Here is a 19,011-nt window from a genome sequence, read left to right on the forward strand (position 1 = left end):
TCCTTTAATAAACAAAAGGCCTATTGTATTATTAACTAAGAGAAAGTGAAATGTGTATCCCATTAACATTCTAAAATAATAGAAAGTTAAGACTACACTAGCTATATGAACTGTGCCTGTTCGAAAAAAAATGGTTAAATACTCAGGCACTAATAAGGATTAGGCTACCTGAAACTCTAGGATGAAGTCTAGTGCCATATTCTTTATTAGACAGTAGCAACACAGAGTAATAATAAATAAACCCAGGAATTCACCAGTTGAAACTGTGAACTGAAGTATCTCAACAGATCTTTATGATGAAGAGGTTGATGCCAAGTGACAAAAATAGTTTTTCCTAAGTTTCATGCACAAAATATGGCAGCCTCATCTGAAAGATAGGTATCATTCTCTAAGTTTGATACTCGTGATCAGTTTAGGAAGCAAAAGTATCCACACAGAATGTGAGGATGCTAGGAAGCAGAACAACAGAGTATCATGTCAACATTATCTATTTTACCCAAAATATCTTCCACAGTTACCATGTATTCTAGAAGAGATTAATGAACCATGGAGAATGAATGACCAAGGACTATTCATCTTTAGATATTTTTAATTGAAATATCCACTGGGCTTTAAATAACAGATACAAAAAAAGACAGTTTGGATCAGAAAGTGCTGTGCTTTCTCTTTTGTTAAGAAATCAGAGAGCCACTGAATTCCTTAGAAACTATCGGTTCTTTATGGTTGGAACTAAATAACTGACTTGCCCATGTACAAGATGCAGGAATTCTTTCCTACGACCTACGCCATTTTTACTGTAGAAACTGAATCTGTGCCATAAAAGCACAAGTACTAAACCATAAATCTGATCTTCTATCATAAAAACAGCAAATATGGCAAGAGACAAGGCAAGATAAAATGAAAGGAAGTGAATTATTTACCAAATAAGAATCTGTTATTCCAGAGAATTCTCATTTTGATTTGAAGAAGAGATTGAATTGTTACCTCACACCTTAAAACAGAAAGTAGCAGCAGACCCACTATTACATACTGTACTAACGGGATAAGATACAACTCTTAACTTTGCATAATCTGTGTAAAAAAGATATGCTTGACATTTGTGGAATGTCATTTCTCTTTATAGAATTATAGGCAAGATTTCTCCAATAAAACTTAACTTAAGCCAGTTATAAAACTATAACTTCACATCAAAATTTAAAAAAGTTAAAAAATGTGTTTGAATATGTACATATCACACAGGAGTGCTTGAATGTTCCTGTAGATTGTGTTGCTGGTCAGAGTCCAGTCTACTTTCCACCTTTAAAACTGGAATAGGCTGAGTCATCTGATCTTGCTGTAGATTAAGTTCAGATGAAGGTGGGAAGGACGATGAAGCAGTTGTCAAAAGTTGCATCTCTGTGCGTGTTTCCTCAGATTCAGTTTTTATTCTCACACACTGGGAGTCAACTTCTAATTCTCTCTTTCCATTTAAATCATAGTCCACGTTAGAAGTGCTTTCCGCGTTTTGAGAGGCTTCCACAACAGGGTGGTACTGTTTAAGCCTTATATGCCAGGCTAAGCTGCACACTGCTGACACTGTTTTGAACTGATGAATGACATTTCTAGGGATGAAGTAGATATCATTGTCGCACAGCTGGATTCTAGCATAACGAATGCCTTCCCGCCTCATTTGGTTTAGTTTCGCTTCATCCACCCACTGCACACACTGAAGAGAGGAAAAAAGTTGCATGAGATTTTAAAGTAAAATATGTAAAGATGTAGTCAAATAGAATATTATAATTAGCACAGGAAAACAGTAGGATCAAATTAAAGCTAAACAACACTGTATGATATACAACTTTCTAAAATTTCCTACAATTCTTGAGACACATTTTTCCTCATATTTTACTACATTTCTAGTAAAAAAGTACAGGTTAAAATTAGGATGGCCCAGGGAATCACTTAAATAAGTATTTCAAAATGCAACTAAGTATCAATATTCTTTGACCCACATAAGGGCAACATTTGTCTGCTCCTTCAGTGTCTTTCAACCTTTTGCAGGTGAGGACACGCAGGGCAATGGGATTAACAGCTGAGACTGCTCATGGCCAGAACTGAGTTATCCTGGGCCCTCTGACCATCCCAGGCCCACCTGGCATCCCAAAGACTGAAGGATTTTAAGCATTCTGCTTGGGAAGCTCCGTTTTAATGATTTTCAACACCCTCCACAAACAGCCTTTAATAGTAAAATTAAATTCACTATCCCATGTATCCAACTATAAGATAAAATGCAAAATTAAATAGGTACGGATACTTATTTCCAAAATCTCACTCAAAGAGAGATAAAAAAGCAAACGTTATTACCTGGGAAACTGGAGGTTCATGAAGGTCCAACTGAAGTCTCTGTACAACATCAGTAAAATCCTCAGCATGAAAACAAATCACATCTTTGGTTATGCGAGGTTGGTCACTCCTAAGATTAACAAAATTAAGCTTTAGAAACAAGCATCTCATAATGGAAAAAGGTGACAAATTTCAATCTTCCCGTTCCGGGAACTGCTATACTAGCAAAGAAATAGATGCATAACTCCTAAGGACAAGGTATACATTTGTTTCTTTAGTCAATTAAAAAAAAAATAAAACACCAATACAGCATTTTTTTTTTCAAAATTAAAATTAGTTGTTATAAAACTAAAACATCGATGACTAAAAACAGTTTTATTCTAAACTAGATGCATTTGAATCCTCTAACCACTTTGCCCCACCATCTCCATGCCACCCTATAATGTCATTATCAGGATGGAAAGAAATGGACAGAATACATCTCAGCCACACAACTGTCACACCTTCCAGCTTTCAAAGTAGAGAGGGGAAAAAAGCTAAATGATCTTTAACTTGAAATACTTAACCTGTGATTGAACTACAATTCAATCAAACTCTAACGTCACATCAAACTCTACAGTAATATCGAAGGCCCTGAAGGCATAAAAACAAAAAACAAAGTAAAATAGTTTTTAAATATGTTCTGAGCCTTGTTTAAACCAGGCCCCAACTGAGTGTAAAAGGGTGCAACCTCTATGAAAAACAGTATAGCAGTTCCTCCCAAAATTAAAAAACAAATTACCATATGATCTAGCAATTCCACTTCTGGGTATATATCCAAAAGAATGAAAGCACGGACGTGAAGAAATATTTGTTCATAGCAGCCAAAAGGTGGAAGCAACCCAAGTGTCCACTGACAGATAAACGGACAAACAAAATGTGGCATGTACATATAATGGAATACTATTCAGCCTTAAAAAGCAAGGAAATTATGACACGTGGTACATGTGTACATGGTACAATATGGATGAACCTTGAGGATATCATGCTAACTGAAATAAGTCAATCACAAAAAGACAACAACTGTTTGATTCCACTTATATGAGGTATTTAAAGTAGTCAAATTCATAGAAACAGAAAGTAGAATGATGTTTACCAGGAACTGGGGGAGAGGAGAAAAGGGAGTTATTGATTAATGGGTACAGAGTTACAGTTTTGCAAGATGAGAAAGTTCCAGAGATCTGTTTCACAACAACATGAATATACTTAACATTACTGAACTGTACATTTAAAAATGGTTGATTTTAATTTTATTTTATGTGCATTTTACCATAATTTTTTAAAAACTGTCCCCAACCTTTCAAATTGAGTCCACATTTTCTTAAGACATTAACCAATCTTGCAGCTGAGTTCCATTAACTTACCATTCACCAAACTGTACAGCTTTCAAAACCCCAACAGCAGCCGTACTCTGCCAGTCAAACCCCTGACCTACATGATCAGCATGAGCTCTTGTCCTGTCTTCAAAGAGGACTTCACGGGGTTCACTGGTCCGAGGTAGGTACTGGAGATTTTTTATTTCATTCATTGATCTGTAGTTGATTTGGTTTTGAAGCAAAGAGGGGAAAAAAAGTATTAACAGCAGTAAGGCAAAAAGTCTACTAAAATGCCAAATTTTAAATAAGATGAGGGCTGAAAAGGGTTCAATGATTTCGATCATCAGCATTTAACACACTATAGTGTAATGCTGAATGTGATTACCTTCTTCTCTCAGTATGTCACAATAATATAGAAGCTGTATCTTTGATTTGGCACAACTGTAGTGTTTGAATATATAAAATTTAGTTGTCTAGCAACAGAAAATACAACTCAGAGTTCAAGGCTGTATGTCTCTTTACCCTGAGTCATTTTTAAGTCTCAAAGCATTCTACTAGACTTAATTCAAGATGGCAACCTGAGCCAACTACATGACCTCCTTTCACGTTAAAAGAGAAGTAAAAGGCTTCAAACTAATGTGGTAGGGGTGGGGGAGAATAGTGGGAGAATGGATGGGAGTATAAGTGAAACAGAACTGGCTATGAATTGATAACTGTTGATACTGAATACATGGGAGTTTATTATATTATCTTCTGCTTTTTTATGTGCTCAAATATAATATGAATATGAAGCAACAAATGAAAGGCATTAGTGAATGAACAAGAGCAACACATTTCTGGAAGGTGAAAAATGATTAAAAGTATCTTGGACTAATGAAACTGAGCAGAGAAAGCCACAGGCCTAGACTATACAAGAAGGGAATGGCAGCTAAAGAGGCTAGTATGATGATAATGGACAGAAAGGAAGTAAGGTTGAGAAGGGAGCAAATAAAGTGAAATCTGCACATAAACCTGTCACATGCCACCCTAGTGGTAGAAATTTGGACAGTCAGGCATTTACCCTCATGCAGAAGACTGTGGGTGACCCACCAGCAACCATCTCTCATCTTAATTTCTCTGAAAGAACTCTGATTTTTATTAGCTATCTTCTCCTACCCTATATGGAACCCCATTCACAAGCTCCAAAGGTAGATCCTGATGAGTTCTGGCAAACTACACTAAGCTCATTCCCCTTGCCAGTGAATGATTTAGGAATGAGCATGAACTGATCGAGTCTGGCTAGCAATATGAGAGGAAATCTGCTAAGAATTCTGCAAAGCTTCCTGGCTCCTAAAAAAGAAGTAAAGGACAATCTCTTCTTCTTTTAGATATAACCAGATCCAGATGTGATACCTAGAACTGCTATAGCCATCCAGCAACCATAATGGAAGCCACTGTAAATACAAAGCCTAGGAAAGAGAATGACAGAGGAGAGAAAAGGAAAAGATCTGTTTCCTTGATGACAGCACTCAGCCATTTGACTATATGGTACCTAGAGTCAACCCCTCTGAACTTCTTGAAATACAGGATAACATTTTATTTTATGAACCAGTCTGAATCAATTATGTTGCCTGTAACCAAAAGCATCCTGATAAACTTTCAGCCAAAAAAACCCTGCATGTTCTTCTCTAAACACATTGAACTTACCATATGAATAGTACTAACGTAATCCTCTGGTATTTGGACATATCCTTTAATGCCCACTTCTATGCCTGTTAACTCTGAAGTGAAACCTATCTACTGACAAGCCTCACTGAAATATAAATAGAATGCCCAGTAAGCCCAATGCTGTGTTCCTAAATTCGAATGGGTCAACCAAGAATCACCAGATATGTGAAAACAGCCTACAGCAGCCTGACAAAGACCAAAAAATGCAATGCTGAAATGTAAGGATTTTGTCAGAAGACAAAAGTCAAGTAAATGTCCCGGAACTGAAAGCAAAAAGATAATAAGAAATACGAGGATAATCAAACTGAGGGATCTATTATTCAGCCAACAGTAGTTTCATAAAGAAGTAATAGTGAAAATGAAGAGATTACTGAAGGTACTAAGCAAGAAAAATTCCCAGAAATGAAAGGAGATGTGAATCTTTCAGTTTAAGGTACCCACCAAACAACAAAAAGGATTAAAAAATAAGAAAAGCCCGAAGATGTATCATTATGAAATTAAGCTTCCAGAGAGGAAAAGAAAATAGGTTACTTACAAAAGAAGAATAATTACACTGGCATTAAGACTTCTCATAAACAATATTAGATACCAGAGGACACTGGGGCAATGCTAAAAAAAAATCCTAAGAGAAAATACATCCTCTGGACTACAGCTAAACTATCAATCATATTTAATGACAGAAAAAGATATTTTCAGACATATGATGACTCAATACCTTCCTTTTCGTAGAATATAACTTGAGTATGTGGTCAAGCAAGGAAAAGAAATAAACCCAGAAAGAAGACAACCACAGCTTAAGGCAGAATAAACATCAAATGGTAGATAACTGTGAAATAAGCTTTTCACACTGAAGTAAGAAAACACAGAGCTCCAAAAGATTTCCAGGTAAAAAGTGATGAGTTAGAGCAGACAGTATGATTGAAATTCTGCATTCTTGAGGGTATGATAAAAGCAAAGAATGCAATGTAACTACCAACATTCTCCCCAAAAAGAGGCTATATAAAAAAGCAACAGCCAAAAAAAAAAAAAGCAATAGCCAAAGTCATAGAGAAGGTCAGTGTGATTCTAGAAAAAAGTAATGTATCTTAAGCAATAAACAGAATAGAAGATAATTAGGGATATGGTCAAGAGAAGTGTATGGTATCACCTCAAAATAAGGCAATCAGAAACTACAAGGACTTTCCTGGTGGCACAGTGGTTAAGAATCCGCCTGCCAATGCAAGGAACATGGGTTCGAGCCCTGGTCTGGGAAGAACCCACATGCCGCAGAGCAACTAAGCCCGCGAGCCACAACTACTGAGCCCACATGCCACAGCCACTGAAGCCCGCGTCCCTTGAGCCCATGCTCTGCAACAAGAGAAGCCACTGCAATGAGAAGCCCGCGCACTGCAACGAAGAGTAGCCCCCGCTTGCCGCAAACTAGAGAAAGCCCGCGTGCAGTAACGAAGACCTAATGTAGCCAAAAATAAATAAATAAATTTATATTGAAAAAAACAAAGGAAACTACAGGAAAAACAGAATTTTAAAAAAAATCAGCATGATCCAAATATGAACCAAGCTAAAAAGTGGCACGATTTTCAGTATCTAGGTGAAATACAGAAAAGAAAGATCCTTTTGTATATTATTCCTTTGAGTGATAACAAACCATTGGAACCTTAGAATATGAATATTAGCCTACTAGATGGATCTGCAATAAACTTACCTACCCATAATATTTTAAATGCCATCTGTTGGCTTTCAAATATTAGAATACATCTATTGACAAAGCATATAAAGCCTAATTATGGTTTTAAAGCAGAATATGAATTAGCCTCAACAATGTATAAGCACAGCTGACAAAAAGTAGAAGGGAGAGGAAGAGGATAAAGTAAGGCTCATTTAACTATTTGGAGAACCCATTAAGGGAATAAATCCCTATCTATTATACCAAGAAACTGACAAATTTCCTGTCAAACCCTTAAAACAAAACAAAAAAAGGCATTAATAACAGAAATTGTTTTTGCCTCTGGTAAAAAGGTATTTGCTTCTGGAGAGAAAGGTGGCCAGGATTTTTCATTATAAACCCTACTATACTGTTTGATGTTTTAAAACCCTGTGCATATATTTCTTTAACTCTAGAGTTCATAAATTTAAAGATCATCTTCATTAGCAGTGCCCTGGATAACTAGACAGCTTCTCACATTAACTCCATCATTTTCAGCAACAGGGCATTCTCATTAACGCAAAAAGATGACATTACTTTTTAAGTTTTGATGTATTCACTCTAATTCGAAGTGCTTGAATGCCCCTCTTAAGAACATTTAATCCCAACAGAAATAAAATTTGATAGCACCTCAGATTAGTTGAGAAATAATAAATTATTAAACAAATGATGTTGCTACAACCACCTAATTACTTGGAAAGAATGTTAAACTAAATTTCTCCCTCTATACTGAAATCAATACCAGGTAGATAAAATATGTAAATACTGAAATCACAGACGTACTAGGAGAAAATGTAGGTATTTTATAACACTAAATGAGAGAAGGCCTTTCTAAGTTTGCCACTAAAAAAGAAACCTCAGAGGAAAAGACAGATCTGACAACACATAAATAAAACTCTGTGAGTAAAGAAAAAAGAAACTGAAAAAAATTATGAGTAAAGAAAAAACATAAGCTAAAAGAAAAAAATGAGAAAAACCTGTAACGTAAGAAAAACAAGTTAATAGTTACAATACATAGGGATTTTTACAAACAAAAAACATCCCAATAGAAATATGAGTAAAGAAAATTAAGAGGGAATCACAAAAGAAGAAATACAAATGCCTCAAAGAAAAACAAATTAGAATAACACATTTTTGTCCAATCAGATCAACAAAGTTAAAGAGAATGTTAGTGGAGAGTATGGGGGAAAGGGTACTATTTTATTATATGGGTGGGAATATAAATTGGTACATTTCTGGAAGTCAATTAGAAATGTATATATACTTTAAGCCTTTACTAATTTCCACTAAGAAATAAACATGCACATGGCACAAAGATATTATCTACCTACCTACCTATCAACCAACCACCCAGCCAGCCACAATCAATGATGTGCCATACATGTTTAACAATTGGCTTTAGCGGAGGAGATGGCTCATTTGTAGCTGATATGCTGATTTGTGTGGTATAAATACTCACAACATGGCCAGTTTCAAGTTACTAATGTGACCTCACTCACTGTGGAATTGCGAGGCTAATAATGCCCTGTAAGCTGGTACAAACTGGCTCCAGCATACCACTGTCATGTCTGTCAAAACACCATTTATATTGAAAAAAATGCAAACAATTTACACTAATAAAGAATTGGTTAGGGCTTCCCTGGTGGCGCAGTGGTTAAGAATCCGCCTGCCAACGCAGGGGACACAGGTTTGAGCCCTGGTCCAGGAAGATCCCACATGTCACAGAGCAACTAAGCCCTGCGCCACAACTACTGAGCCCGCGCTCTAGAGCCCACGCACCACAACTACTGAAGCCTGCATGCCTAGGGCCCATGCTCTGCAACGAGGAGCCACCACAATGAGAAGCCCATGCACCGCAAAGAAGAGTAGCCCCCGCTCGCTGAAACTAGAGAAAGCCCACATGCAGCAATGAAGACCCAAAACAGCCAAAAATAAATAAATAAATAAATTTATTTTTTAAAAATTAAGAATTGGCTAAATAAATCTTGATACAACCATACAGTCAAAACTATATAGTCAGTTAGAAATGATATGGCTGCATCTTAAATGATGATATGGCTGCATCTTAATAACATGTAAACCTAAGGGGGGGAAAAAAACAAGTTTTAAAGTAAACATCATGTAAAGAATGAGTTAATCTGTGTAAAAGGAAAATTTATGAGTATATATGGACCAAAATTTGAAAGGTTAATGTGCCTAAATGGGTGGGATTATAGATATTTTTTGCCTTTTTACTTTTTTCTATTATCATTTTTTTTTAAGTTAATAATAATCAGGAAACAAACAATGGTCATTTCCTTTTGGGAAGGATTATAGAATAAAAAATGTATGCAATACTTCAGAATATCAACACTCATCATCATGATGTACAAAAACTGCTATGGTCTAGCAACGTACAGAAGTTTTGGTTTACTGCCATGTTCTACCATGCCACCACCTTGCATTCATAAATAGTTTTTACAAAGTATTTTCATGATTATCTCAAGTACCTAAGGTTATTCCATACTTAGCTCTAAAGGTTATTCCATACTTAGCTCTAGTATTTATTCTCCTGAGCTTTAAGGTAAGGTCTAGCCTAGTCCATTAAAACTCACTTTTGGGTACTTATTGTGAGTTGCTATTTTTTGAGTTGCTAATTTTCAGTCCCATTAAATGAGATTTTTTCATAGTCCTAGAATAAGTTAATCTACATTTGTTTTAAACAAAATAAATTTGTCTGAAACAATGTTAGGCCAATATGAATTGCTGTTAAGAGAATACATCATTGGTTTCATTCAGTAAATACTGATCACTTGCTATGTTAATGAAGACAGAGAAGAATTAGACTGTCCTCAAAAAGGTTAAAATGTATAGTAAAAACCAAAAACATGTAAACTGATCATTAATGAACAGAATGATGTGTGAGCACAGAGAAGAGAATGACTAAGTCTAAGGGAACAAAGAAAAGCTTCACAAAGGAAGTGACATCCAAGATAAGTTCTGAAAATTCGTTAAGAGTTTGCCAGGTAGAGAGGAAGATGGAGGAGGGGATGCCATTCCAAGTAAAAAGAGCAGTGCAAAAGCACAGAGTTGTGAAAGACCATGGTTTGGAAACTGAATTCAGCATGACTGGAGCAGACTAAAAGCAGATACACCTAGAAGAGATACTGTCAGGGCCAGATTAGAAAAGACCCTTGTAATCCACACAAAGGAGTTTAGACCTTTATCTTACAGGCAGTTAGGACCCAGGTTTTAAGAAAAGAAGTGAAAATTAAATTTGTTTTTTTGGAAGGATGCCTCACTCTGGTAACTGTGTAATGAGTTCACTGGACTAAGGAACTGACGGCTAGAAGATTTACTTAAGATAGCTCTTCAAATAATTTAGAAAAATGGTTTTGAAACTGTGCTCAAGTCTCAATCATCTCTATAAGCAACCAACTAAAAAAAAGTGCTTCTGTTTATTTGAGAAAAATAAATGTTTACCGTCGTCTTTTGAAGGGTGACTTTGGCATATCTGCTGTAGGGATCATCTGCTCTCCTGGCCTTACCCACATGATAGGTCCATCATCACTCTGGGACCTACACTGGAGTCGAAGGCTAGAAAGTGTACCCCAGGGCAAAGTCATCTGGAAGTCAGAAGAATAAGTCACGTTAAAAAAAAATTTTTAGACTATTTACAAGTTAAAACCCTCACACCCAAAAGACAGCTCTAAGGAGGTTATTTTGTGTGTGTATGAAGAAAAAAATGTATTAGACAGTAATTTATATGTAAAAAAGAATAATTGAAGTTAAATATTTTATACCAATAATTTTCTAAACATTTCTACTCAAAACATTGGATAAAAAAATTTTAATAGATAAGATTAGCTTAAAACTTTTTAATGGAAAGTGTCCATTTAAGTAATGATCAGAACTTTAATAACCTGAAAAACACTCACTTTCAGAAATGGTGATTCTTCTAACATATCAAGGAACTCTGGGAAATAATCACCAACTTCTTCATCTACTGCTCCAACAAGACTTATCTGCCGCATAGGACCTGCTCGGTAGGTGCCACAGCAGTATGTCCTGTTGACCTGAGATAAAATGAAAGAGGGGGGAGAAAGGACTGAAGTACACTATAACATAAGAATCAGGATAGGGTATTATTTCCAATGTTGCTATTTCTTCTACATACTAAGAATTCAACAGTCAGTACCTTGGATAAAGTCAATAGTTACAGAAAGGCACCCTAGCACACTGACAAATACATTGATATATGAACCATAAACAGAAATTTCAAGGTGAAAGTTAGTCCATGGTCCAACGTCTCAAGGAAATACTGAAAACATTAAGATAAACTTCTCTGAGAATGATGATTTTTGAACTTTGTAAACACTTTCAAGTGATCTTTATAAGGAAAAAAAATCAGTAAATAAACAGTTAAACTGACAGGGCAGGGAAAAAAAATAGACTATTGTCAAATTAATCTTCCATATTCATTTTGTACTCCCTAGCTTGAAAGCCTTCACATCAGGCCAGATACCAGGTTCACTGTTATTAAATCCAATCTCCCAGTACTTCCATATAAGATCCTCCACGCTAGGCAGGCTGATATTTTTCTCTAACCAACTTACGCCATACTTGTATCTATCTGTAGTGATTTTTCTCTTGAATCTGCCCTTCTTGGAATGTCCTCTTTTCTGTCAACCTAAATCTTAACTTTCAAAGATGAGTTCAAGATTTTTCTTCTGAAAGCCTTCCTGATCTCCCTTGATAATCTAATGTTACCTGCAAGCATAGACGTTTTCTCTGTACCAACTCTAGTAAACTTAGGGCATATTCTATACAAATTTGCAGCCCAGGGAATCTTAACTTTCAAACAGAATCTACCAAGTGATTCAATACAAGCTGATATTATTATTCTAGTCATTTTCATGTATGTTCTTAATATTCCTACTCCAATTCAGAATGAATGTTTCTCAAATGTAGAGACAGATCCTGTGCATACAGATGACTAGACTAAAAATGCTGGATTCTAACCAGGATTTCCACCTTGGATCAGTAACCTAGCATTTTCTACCTCAGGTAAGATGCAGATTAGGTTGAAAAGCCTAACATACAATTATACATTTAAATGATGGGTTTCTATTGAAGAGTCAAAAAAAAATGTTTTTTTAAGAATCACTTCTTATTGTTTCAAATACCACCTCTTTTGCCTCAATAGAAAGCATAAATGACCGTCTAGTATTTCTTACACAGTTCTTTAGTGCTAGTTTTTTAGCAGCATTTTCAGAATCATCCCACTGTTTTTTTTTCATAGACAATTTAATGTCATCCCACACACACACTCACACCAAAAAAAGGTCTGAGATCTTGTTATCAAATAGCAGAGATTTCTTAATTCCTTACAAATCTTTCCCCCAAAATCTCTTTAGGTGATCCTTAAACAGCAACCGCCCAGGCCAGAATTACCTTGCACATATTTGTATGAATTACCTTCCATTTGCTTGTATGATCATCATGCTGTTAAAAGCCAGGGGAGGCAGTCTGGGAAAGAGGATGATTATGGGATATAGAGATAAGGAAGCTTTTCTAAGTAAGCATTATTCTAACCTTTCTAAGCCAAGCACCCTAAAACAACTAAAGCAGAATTTAACTTTAGTACAAGTTCTAGGAATAGTATGCTTTCAGGGCTAATAAAAGAAATACCAGTCTCCTCCAAATACCTCCCCCCAACTATTCCCAATTATCAGAAATTCCTTCCAACAAAGGCTTTCAAGCTATGTGGTAAATGTCCTAAAGATGTGTCACAATTTAAATCTCACATAACTTAAGAGACCAATCTTTAAGAAGTACACTGCCATGTGGTAGTTTTCACCAACTTATGTGGCCTACTAGCTTTGAGACTATACAACTCTTAATGCATTATTAATTTGAAGAAATTCACATTACTTTAAATTCTGCACACAAAGTGAGACTGAATAAACATTTTTATACAGTACTCCGAGATTACCTAATTTAAGTACCACTAAATTCAATAGCACTGAACTCGAAGACAACGTAAAAATGCAAACACCTAGGATAATTAATATGTGACATGAATAAACATAAAGCATCCTTTCCTATTTGGAAAGAGAAAGTAAACCTGAAGAGGAGAAACTGCTGAATTTATGTCTGCTGAGTCTAAAAATAATCAGCCATTCAATTGTGGCCAAAAAACAGGTAATAGTAGTAAAGCTGATTAACAACAGTATCTATCACTTGTATAAAATAATTTAACAAATGTTAATGTTTGTGATATATTTAAAAAACTAACAGCACAACTTAGAAGATGGACAACATTTATGGCCAGAAATTCAACATGTACCAACAGTGTGACACTAATGCCAAACAAGCAAATTACTAACTATCCCCAGTATCTATTCTAACCCCCCCCTTTTTTTTAAGTAACAGAACTTCTTGGGCATATAGCTGCTTGGCAACTAAGTGTGGTCTATGACTAAGTTCTGGCCAATGAGATGTTAGCACAAGTCACATATGCAATTTCTAGAGCATATGTAATTAAGTGGCTTGCTCTCCATTTCCTCTTTCTCTCTTCTGAGGGCCAAGTTCAACCATGCACATGACAACACCAAAGGAAATGGCAAAACTTAAAGACAGAAGGAAAGGAGAATCCAAGATGACATCATGGAACAGAGCTGCTTACCTCTGCACTTGTTACTTGAGAAAGAAACTTATTTTGTCCTAGCTACTGTATGTGTGATCTCTCTGTTACGGTGGTTTAGCCTATATCTTGTATACTTAGTACTAAAGGAGGCAATACTCCATATTGCACAGATGACATCTGGAGCATTATCTCCTGCTCTGGGCTAAAAAAAAAAGTCTACAAGAGCACACCCGAAAGAGAACAATCAAGATGATTAGTGACTTGGAAATCATACAGATTGGAGGAAGAGTGATGAAATTAAAAATATTCCAAAAGTATTTGACTTGAAATGATTAAAGTGGGGACACAATAATCTTCAAATACTTGGAAGCTTATCACAGAAGAGTAGACTTATACAGCCTTAAATAAAGAACAAGAATTACAGGAAAGCCAGTATCATTCATTTAATAAAAGTTTACTGTATATTATATGCAGACACTGTCCTAAACACAGATACAGCAAACCAGACCCATCCTTGGCCCCTGGAAATTTACAGTCTAGTAGAGAGAGGCATATACTAAACAAATATTTAATTATAAACTGTGACAAGTCTTCAGGCACTTGTAGGACACTATAAAAGAGAACATGGGATGCTAATCTAGGGGATAAACTGTTCCTCAAAGTAACACTGAATTAAAATCTGTAGAACAAGTTTAACGGAAATAAAATCCCTTAAGCATCACCCTTTCCAGGGTCTAGAAAAAAGCTAGTGATGCTAAACACAGAAAACAAAAAAGAAAAACGAAGATGAGACTGGAGAAACAAGCTGTGGCTGGATTATGGAAAGCCTTGAAGACCACATTAAGAATTGGGGGAATCATTGAAGGATCTAAAGTAGTAAAAGGAAAGTTAATAGATTTGCCTGTGTGTTTTAGGGGGTGTGGGGGGCTTGGGGTTTGTTTTTGTTTTCTCAACGGGACACTGAAAGAGAAATGACTAATTAGGAGGTTTCTGTAATATTCCAAATAAGAAACAACCAACTAAGCTAATAACAGTGGAGTTGATTTTTTAAAGATTTGAAAAATAACCATAAGAAAATTGTAAGGACTTGGAGAAAGTTAGATATGATAGAGAAAAGAAAGGAGTGTCAAGGATGTCTTGCAGGTTCTGCCCTTTGCAACCACATAGAGAAAGCACTCTTCCTACTGGAGGAGAGGACCAAGTTTGGGTGGGGAGGTGGTATCTTCAGTTTGGGACATAATGAGCTTGCAGCGTGTAGTAGGCGAAATAATGGCTCCCAAAGATATCCAGGTCTTAATCCCTAGAACCTGTGACTGTTATCTTATATGGCAAAAGGACTTTTCAGCTGTGAATAAATTAAGAATTTGGAGATGGCAAGATATCCTGGGTTATCCAGGTGAGCCCAAGCGTAATCACAGTTGTCATAAGGAAGCAGAGGGAGATTTCACCACAGAGAGAAGGTGACTTGGTGATAGAAGCTGAGACTGTATTGATGCACTTTGAAGATGGAGGGAGGGAACACAAGCCAGGAAATAAAGATGGCCACTAGAAGTGGTGGGGGGGGGGCACAAACAAACAAAAACCCCACAAAACAAAAAAACAAGCAAATAAACAAAAAGATTCTCCTTCAGAGCTTTCAGAACTGTAAGAGACTAAATTTTTGTTGTCTTAAGGTACTATGTTTGTGGTAATTTGCTGAAATCAGAAGAGATGGGTACTGAGGTTACAAATCCTAGTCATTGTCAGTAATCAGAACTTTAGTCTTAAGAGAGACCTGACTAGAGAAAATATGAAGTCCAAAGAACAGGGGTCTTGGAAATCTCCAAATTAAAAAAAAAAAAAGGGAAAGAAAAGTTGACAAAAAACAATGTAAAGGAGTTGTTAAGTGGTCAGAGAGGTTGGAAGAAAACCAAGAGAGCACAGTATCATGAAAGTCAAAGTAAGAAAATACCTCAGGAGGAATTTGGTCAAAATGCTGCTGAGACTTCTACTACGATGCAGATATAAAATGCCCACTGGTGACCTTAGCAAGAGATGTTTCAGAGAAATTATGAGGGCAGAAACCAAACTGATGTGGTGATATGAGGAAATGGAGACAGCAAGTGTAGATAATTCTTTCAAGAAGTTTGGCTGTGAAAGTAAGAAGAGTTTGTAGTTAGAGGGGGAAATAGGATCAAGGGAGAATTAAGATGGAAAGACTGAGCAACCCTCCATAGGTTGTATAAGCTTTCACCAGCAATATAAGAAAGTATGTATTGCCCCATAACCCCATTAACAGGATGTTATAAAATTTTTGGAGTTTAACAAATAAGTAAAAACTGTCATCTTAGTAGTTTTAATTTCATTTTCTTAGGAATGAAGTTGTATGTCTTTTCAGATAAGAGGATTAAAGGGCCATTTGTATTTCTTTTTCTGTGAAATGTCCATTTACAATGCTTGCTTATTTTTATACTGTGTTGCTAGTATTTCTCTTATCTATTTCTAGAGCTCTTTACAGTTTAGGAAGGTTAATTATCTGTTGGTGATATGAATTTATCTTTTGACCTTGTTTACAGGGATTTTTGTTTCTGTTTTGGTCATAGTTAGAAAGACCTTTGCCACTTAAAAGTTGTAAAAGAATTCCTTCATGTTTTCTTACATTTATGTCTCCATTTTCTACATTTAAATCTTTGATCCCATTTGGAATTTACTGCGGTATACAGTGATATGAATACTAAGATAAATTCTAGATATCCTGATGTCCCAACACTACCTTCTCTTGCCACCAATGATTTGAGATGCTATCATTTTTATATATCACATGCCTATATGTATTTGGGTCTCTTTCTGGACTTTTCTGCTTCACTGAACAATGTTCATAAATAAGTATACACTTATTTAATAATTAAATCTTTAGAATGTATTGGTATCTGATAGGGCACTCCTCCATAATTGCTTTTCTTTTTCAAAGTTTTCCTGGCTGTTCTTGTCTGTTTATTTTTTCATACAAACTTCCAAGTCAGGTGACTGTCCCAGAACAACTATTGGTATTTTTATTGGGGTTATGTTCAATTTATAATTTAGGGGAAATCGTCATTTTGATGTTCGTTCTTCTTAGTCCAAGAATGTGCTATATCTTTCCATTTATGTCTTCTCTTGTGTGATGTTTTAATGCTAACACAAAGAGTTTGGTAAAGGTGAAGAAGACTGCTAGTTAAACAAGGCAGACGGAACATATGATTTATTTATATTCCTTATCAAAACCCCACTCAAGTGAGAGTAAAATAGAAAGCCTATAAATTCCAGAAGCTCAAACAGAACAGAAGCAAAAATGATAGATACAAGCTATCAAAACATTTTTTGAAGGTTAAAAAAACGTACAGGGGAATTAGCAGATGGAGAACTTTGAACACTGAGTACCTGTATAGAAGATACCCAAAAAGCAAGTTCGTGCTACAAAATCATGGAAAGGCTAAGTATCACAGGAGGTGGGTAACCAGGCATAGAACTAAAACAAAGGAGATGGGTCTGAAATCTGTTTAAGAGTCAGTCAGACCCCTCCACTTACTTACCTTCCACCTCCCCCTCCTATACTCTTTCTTATCCTACCTATTTTGTGGAGAAAGTTAACCAGAAGACTATAGAAACAAAAATACCAGGCACAAGTATGGAAGAGACCCAGTACACTGAAAAGAGGGAATTAAAATGCCACATATTTTAACGATGAAATCACCTACCTACTTTCATAGTTCACCTCCAAGAATTCTAGCAGACAAGGATATAAGCTACTCTGCTCCTCTGGCAAAAATGTGGTGGACTCTCAGCTGTAAAAATTAAAAGCCCCGAAGAAAAGACCTCTAAATGCTGATACTGGGAGCTTTTCTACAATGATATGGCCAGATTCCCTACCCAGTCATCAAATGATAAGTCCTATTATAAGTCCTACAGAGTTTCTAATCAGTTTTGTACTGACTCATGTTTAAATATAAACAGATCACCAGATGTTTGAAGAAAATAACTAACATAAACAGAAGATTAAGACAAGCAAAAAAACTTGATGAAACAGAGACACCTTAGAGCATAAAAGAAAATTTCAAAACAAGAATAATTAATATCATCAGAGAGATGAAAGAAGACATTGCATCCATGAAATAAAAACAGGAAAGTTTTTTTTTAATGAAAAAAACAAAAAATAAGAACAAGCTTTTAAATTCAAAGTATTACAGCTGAAATAAATCAACAGGAGAAAAAGAAGATAGTAAAATCTCCCCAGAAAGTAGAATAAAAAGACAAAGAAAAATAAAAGGAACGATAAGAAAATTAAAGGTTTAGCCAGGAGGCCTAACACCCAACTCAAAAGTTTTAGAAAAAGAAGACAGGAAAACTGAGGTAAGGAAATTAACAAAGAAATAACAGAAAATTTACCCAAATGGAAGGATATGCATTCCCACATTGAAAAAACCTAAACGTTCAACAGAGTGAATAAAAAAAAGACCCATTCCAATGAGATTTGAGAAAATCACAGAGGTTGCAGGTAGCTTTCAACTACACTGGTGATGCTTTATGCCTTGGGCCAGGTGGCAAGAACACAGGTGTTTGTTATTATTCTTTACTCTCTTTATATGTCTGAAATATTTCATAAATTAAAAGTCAAAAAACAACAAAAAAAAAGACCCATTTAAAGACACATTATTCTCAGTGTTTTGAAATTTTATAGGAAAGAGATTTTGAAACTTCCAGAGAGAAAAAAACAGGACAACTTGACATTGGATTTCTCAGTAGCAGCACTAGAAGCTTAAATAAAGACAGTGGAGTAACACCTGTTATCTGCAGAAAAATGACCTCCAACCTAGAATTCCACACCTATCTGAATGACCAATCAAATGTAACGGTAGAAGAAAGTCTTTTCAGACATGTGAGGTCTCATCTGAGTCACTGAAATGAGGCAACAGAAGAGTCATGGAATCCCAGAAGAGGAGAAAAAGGCAAACAGAAATCCCAGGATATACATGTATAGGATACGTGGGATATATACAAGATATACCAATACATCTCAGGATAGACCTCTAAATATATTCTTACTTCAACGCAGTAATATTACAAAACTGTAAACATGTTAAATGTCCAAATACAGGAGAATAAAGTGATATAGTCAAACAACAAAAAAAATATAGTGGTTAAAATGAATGAACTAACTAGAATTACATGTATCAACATAATTCTCAAAAGCAATGTTGAACCAAAGCAATCTGTAGAATGATACATGCAGTATACTATTTATAAAGTGTTAAATCACACAAAATTGTTATATACAGTTT

The 19,011-nt window shown here is 35.7% G+C and overlaps 1 protein-coding gene across 1 annotated transcript in view; it reads right to left on the bottom strand.

Moving 5' to 3' along the window:
- Positions 1-571: 571 nt before the first annotated feature.
- The window catches only part of RSBN1 (round spermatid basic protein 1), a 39,539-nt gene continuing 21,099 nt past the window's right edge, over positions 572-19,011 (bottom strand). The window contains exons 3-7 of the mRNA XM_065885632.1: positions 11,004-11,141; positions 10,549-10,691; positions 3,726-3,893; positions 2,344-2,452; positions 572-1,705 (exon numbers count right to left, since the gene is read on the bottom strand). Coding sequence (XP_065741704.1) covers positions 1,232-1,705; positions 2,344-2,452; positions 3,726-3,893; positions 10,549-10,691; positions 11,004-11,141 — 1,032 coding nt within the window. The 3' untranslated portion in view covers positions 572-1,231. The remainder of the gene's footprint in view (positions 1,706-2,343; positions 2,453-3,725; positions 3,894-10,548; positions 10,692-11,003; positions 11,142-19,011) is intronic.

Source organism: Phocoena phocoena, chromosome 1, assembly GCF_963924675.1.
Source record: "Phocoena phocoena chromosome 1, mPhoPho1.1, whole genome shotgun sequence".
In the NCBI taxonomy this organism is placed as follows: Eukaryota; Metazoa; Chordata; class Mammalia; order Artiodactyla; family Phocoenidae; genus Phocoena; species Phocoena phocoena.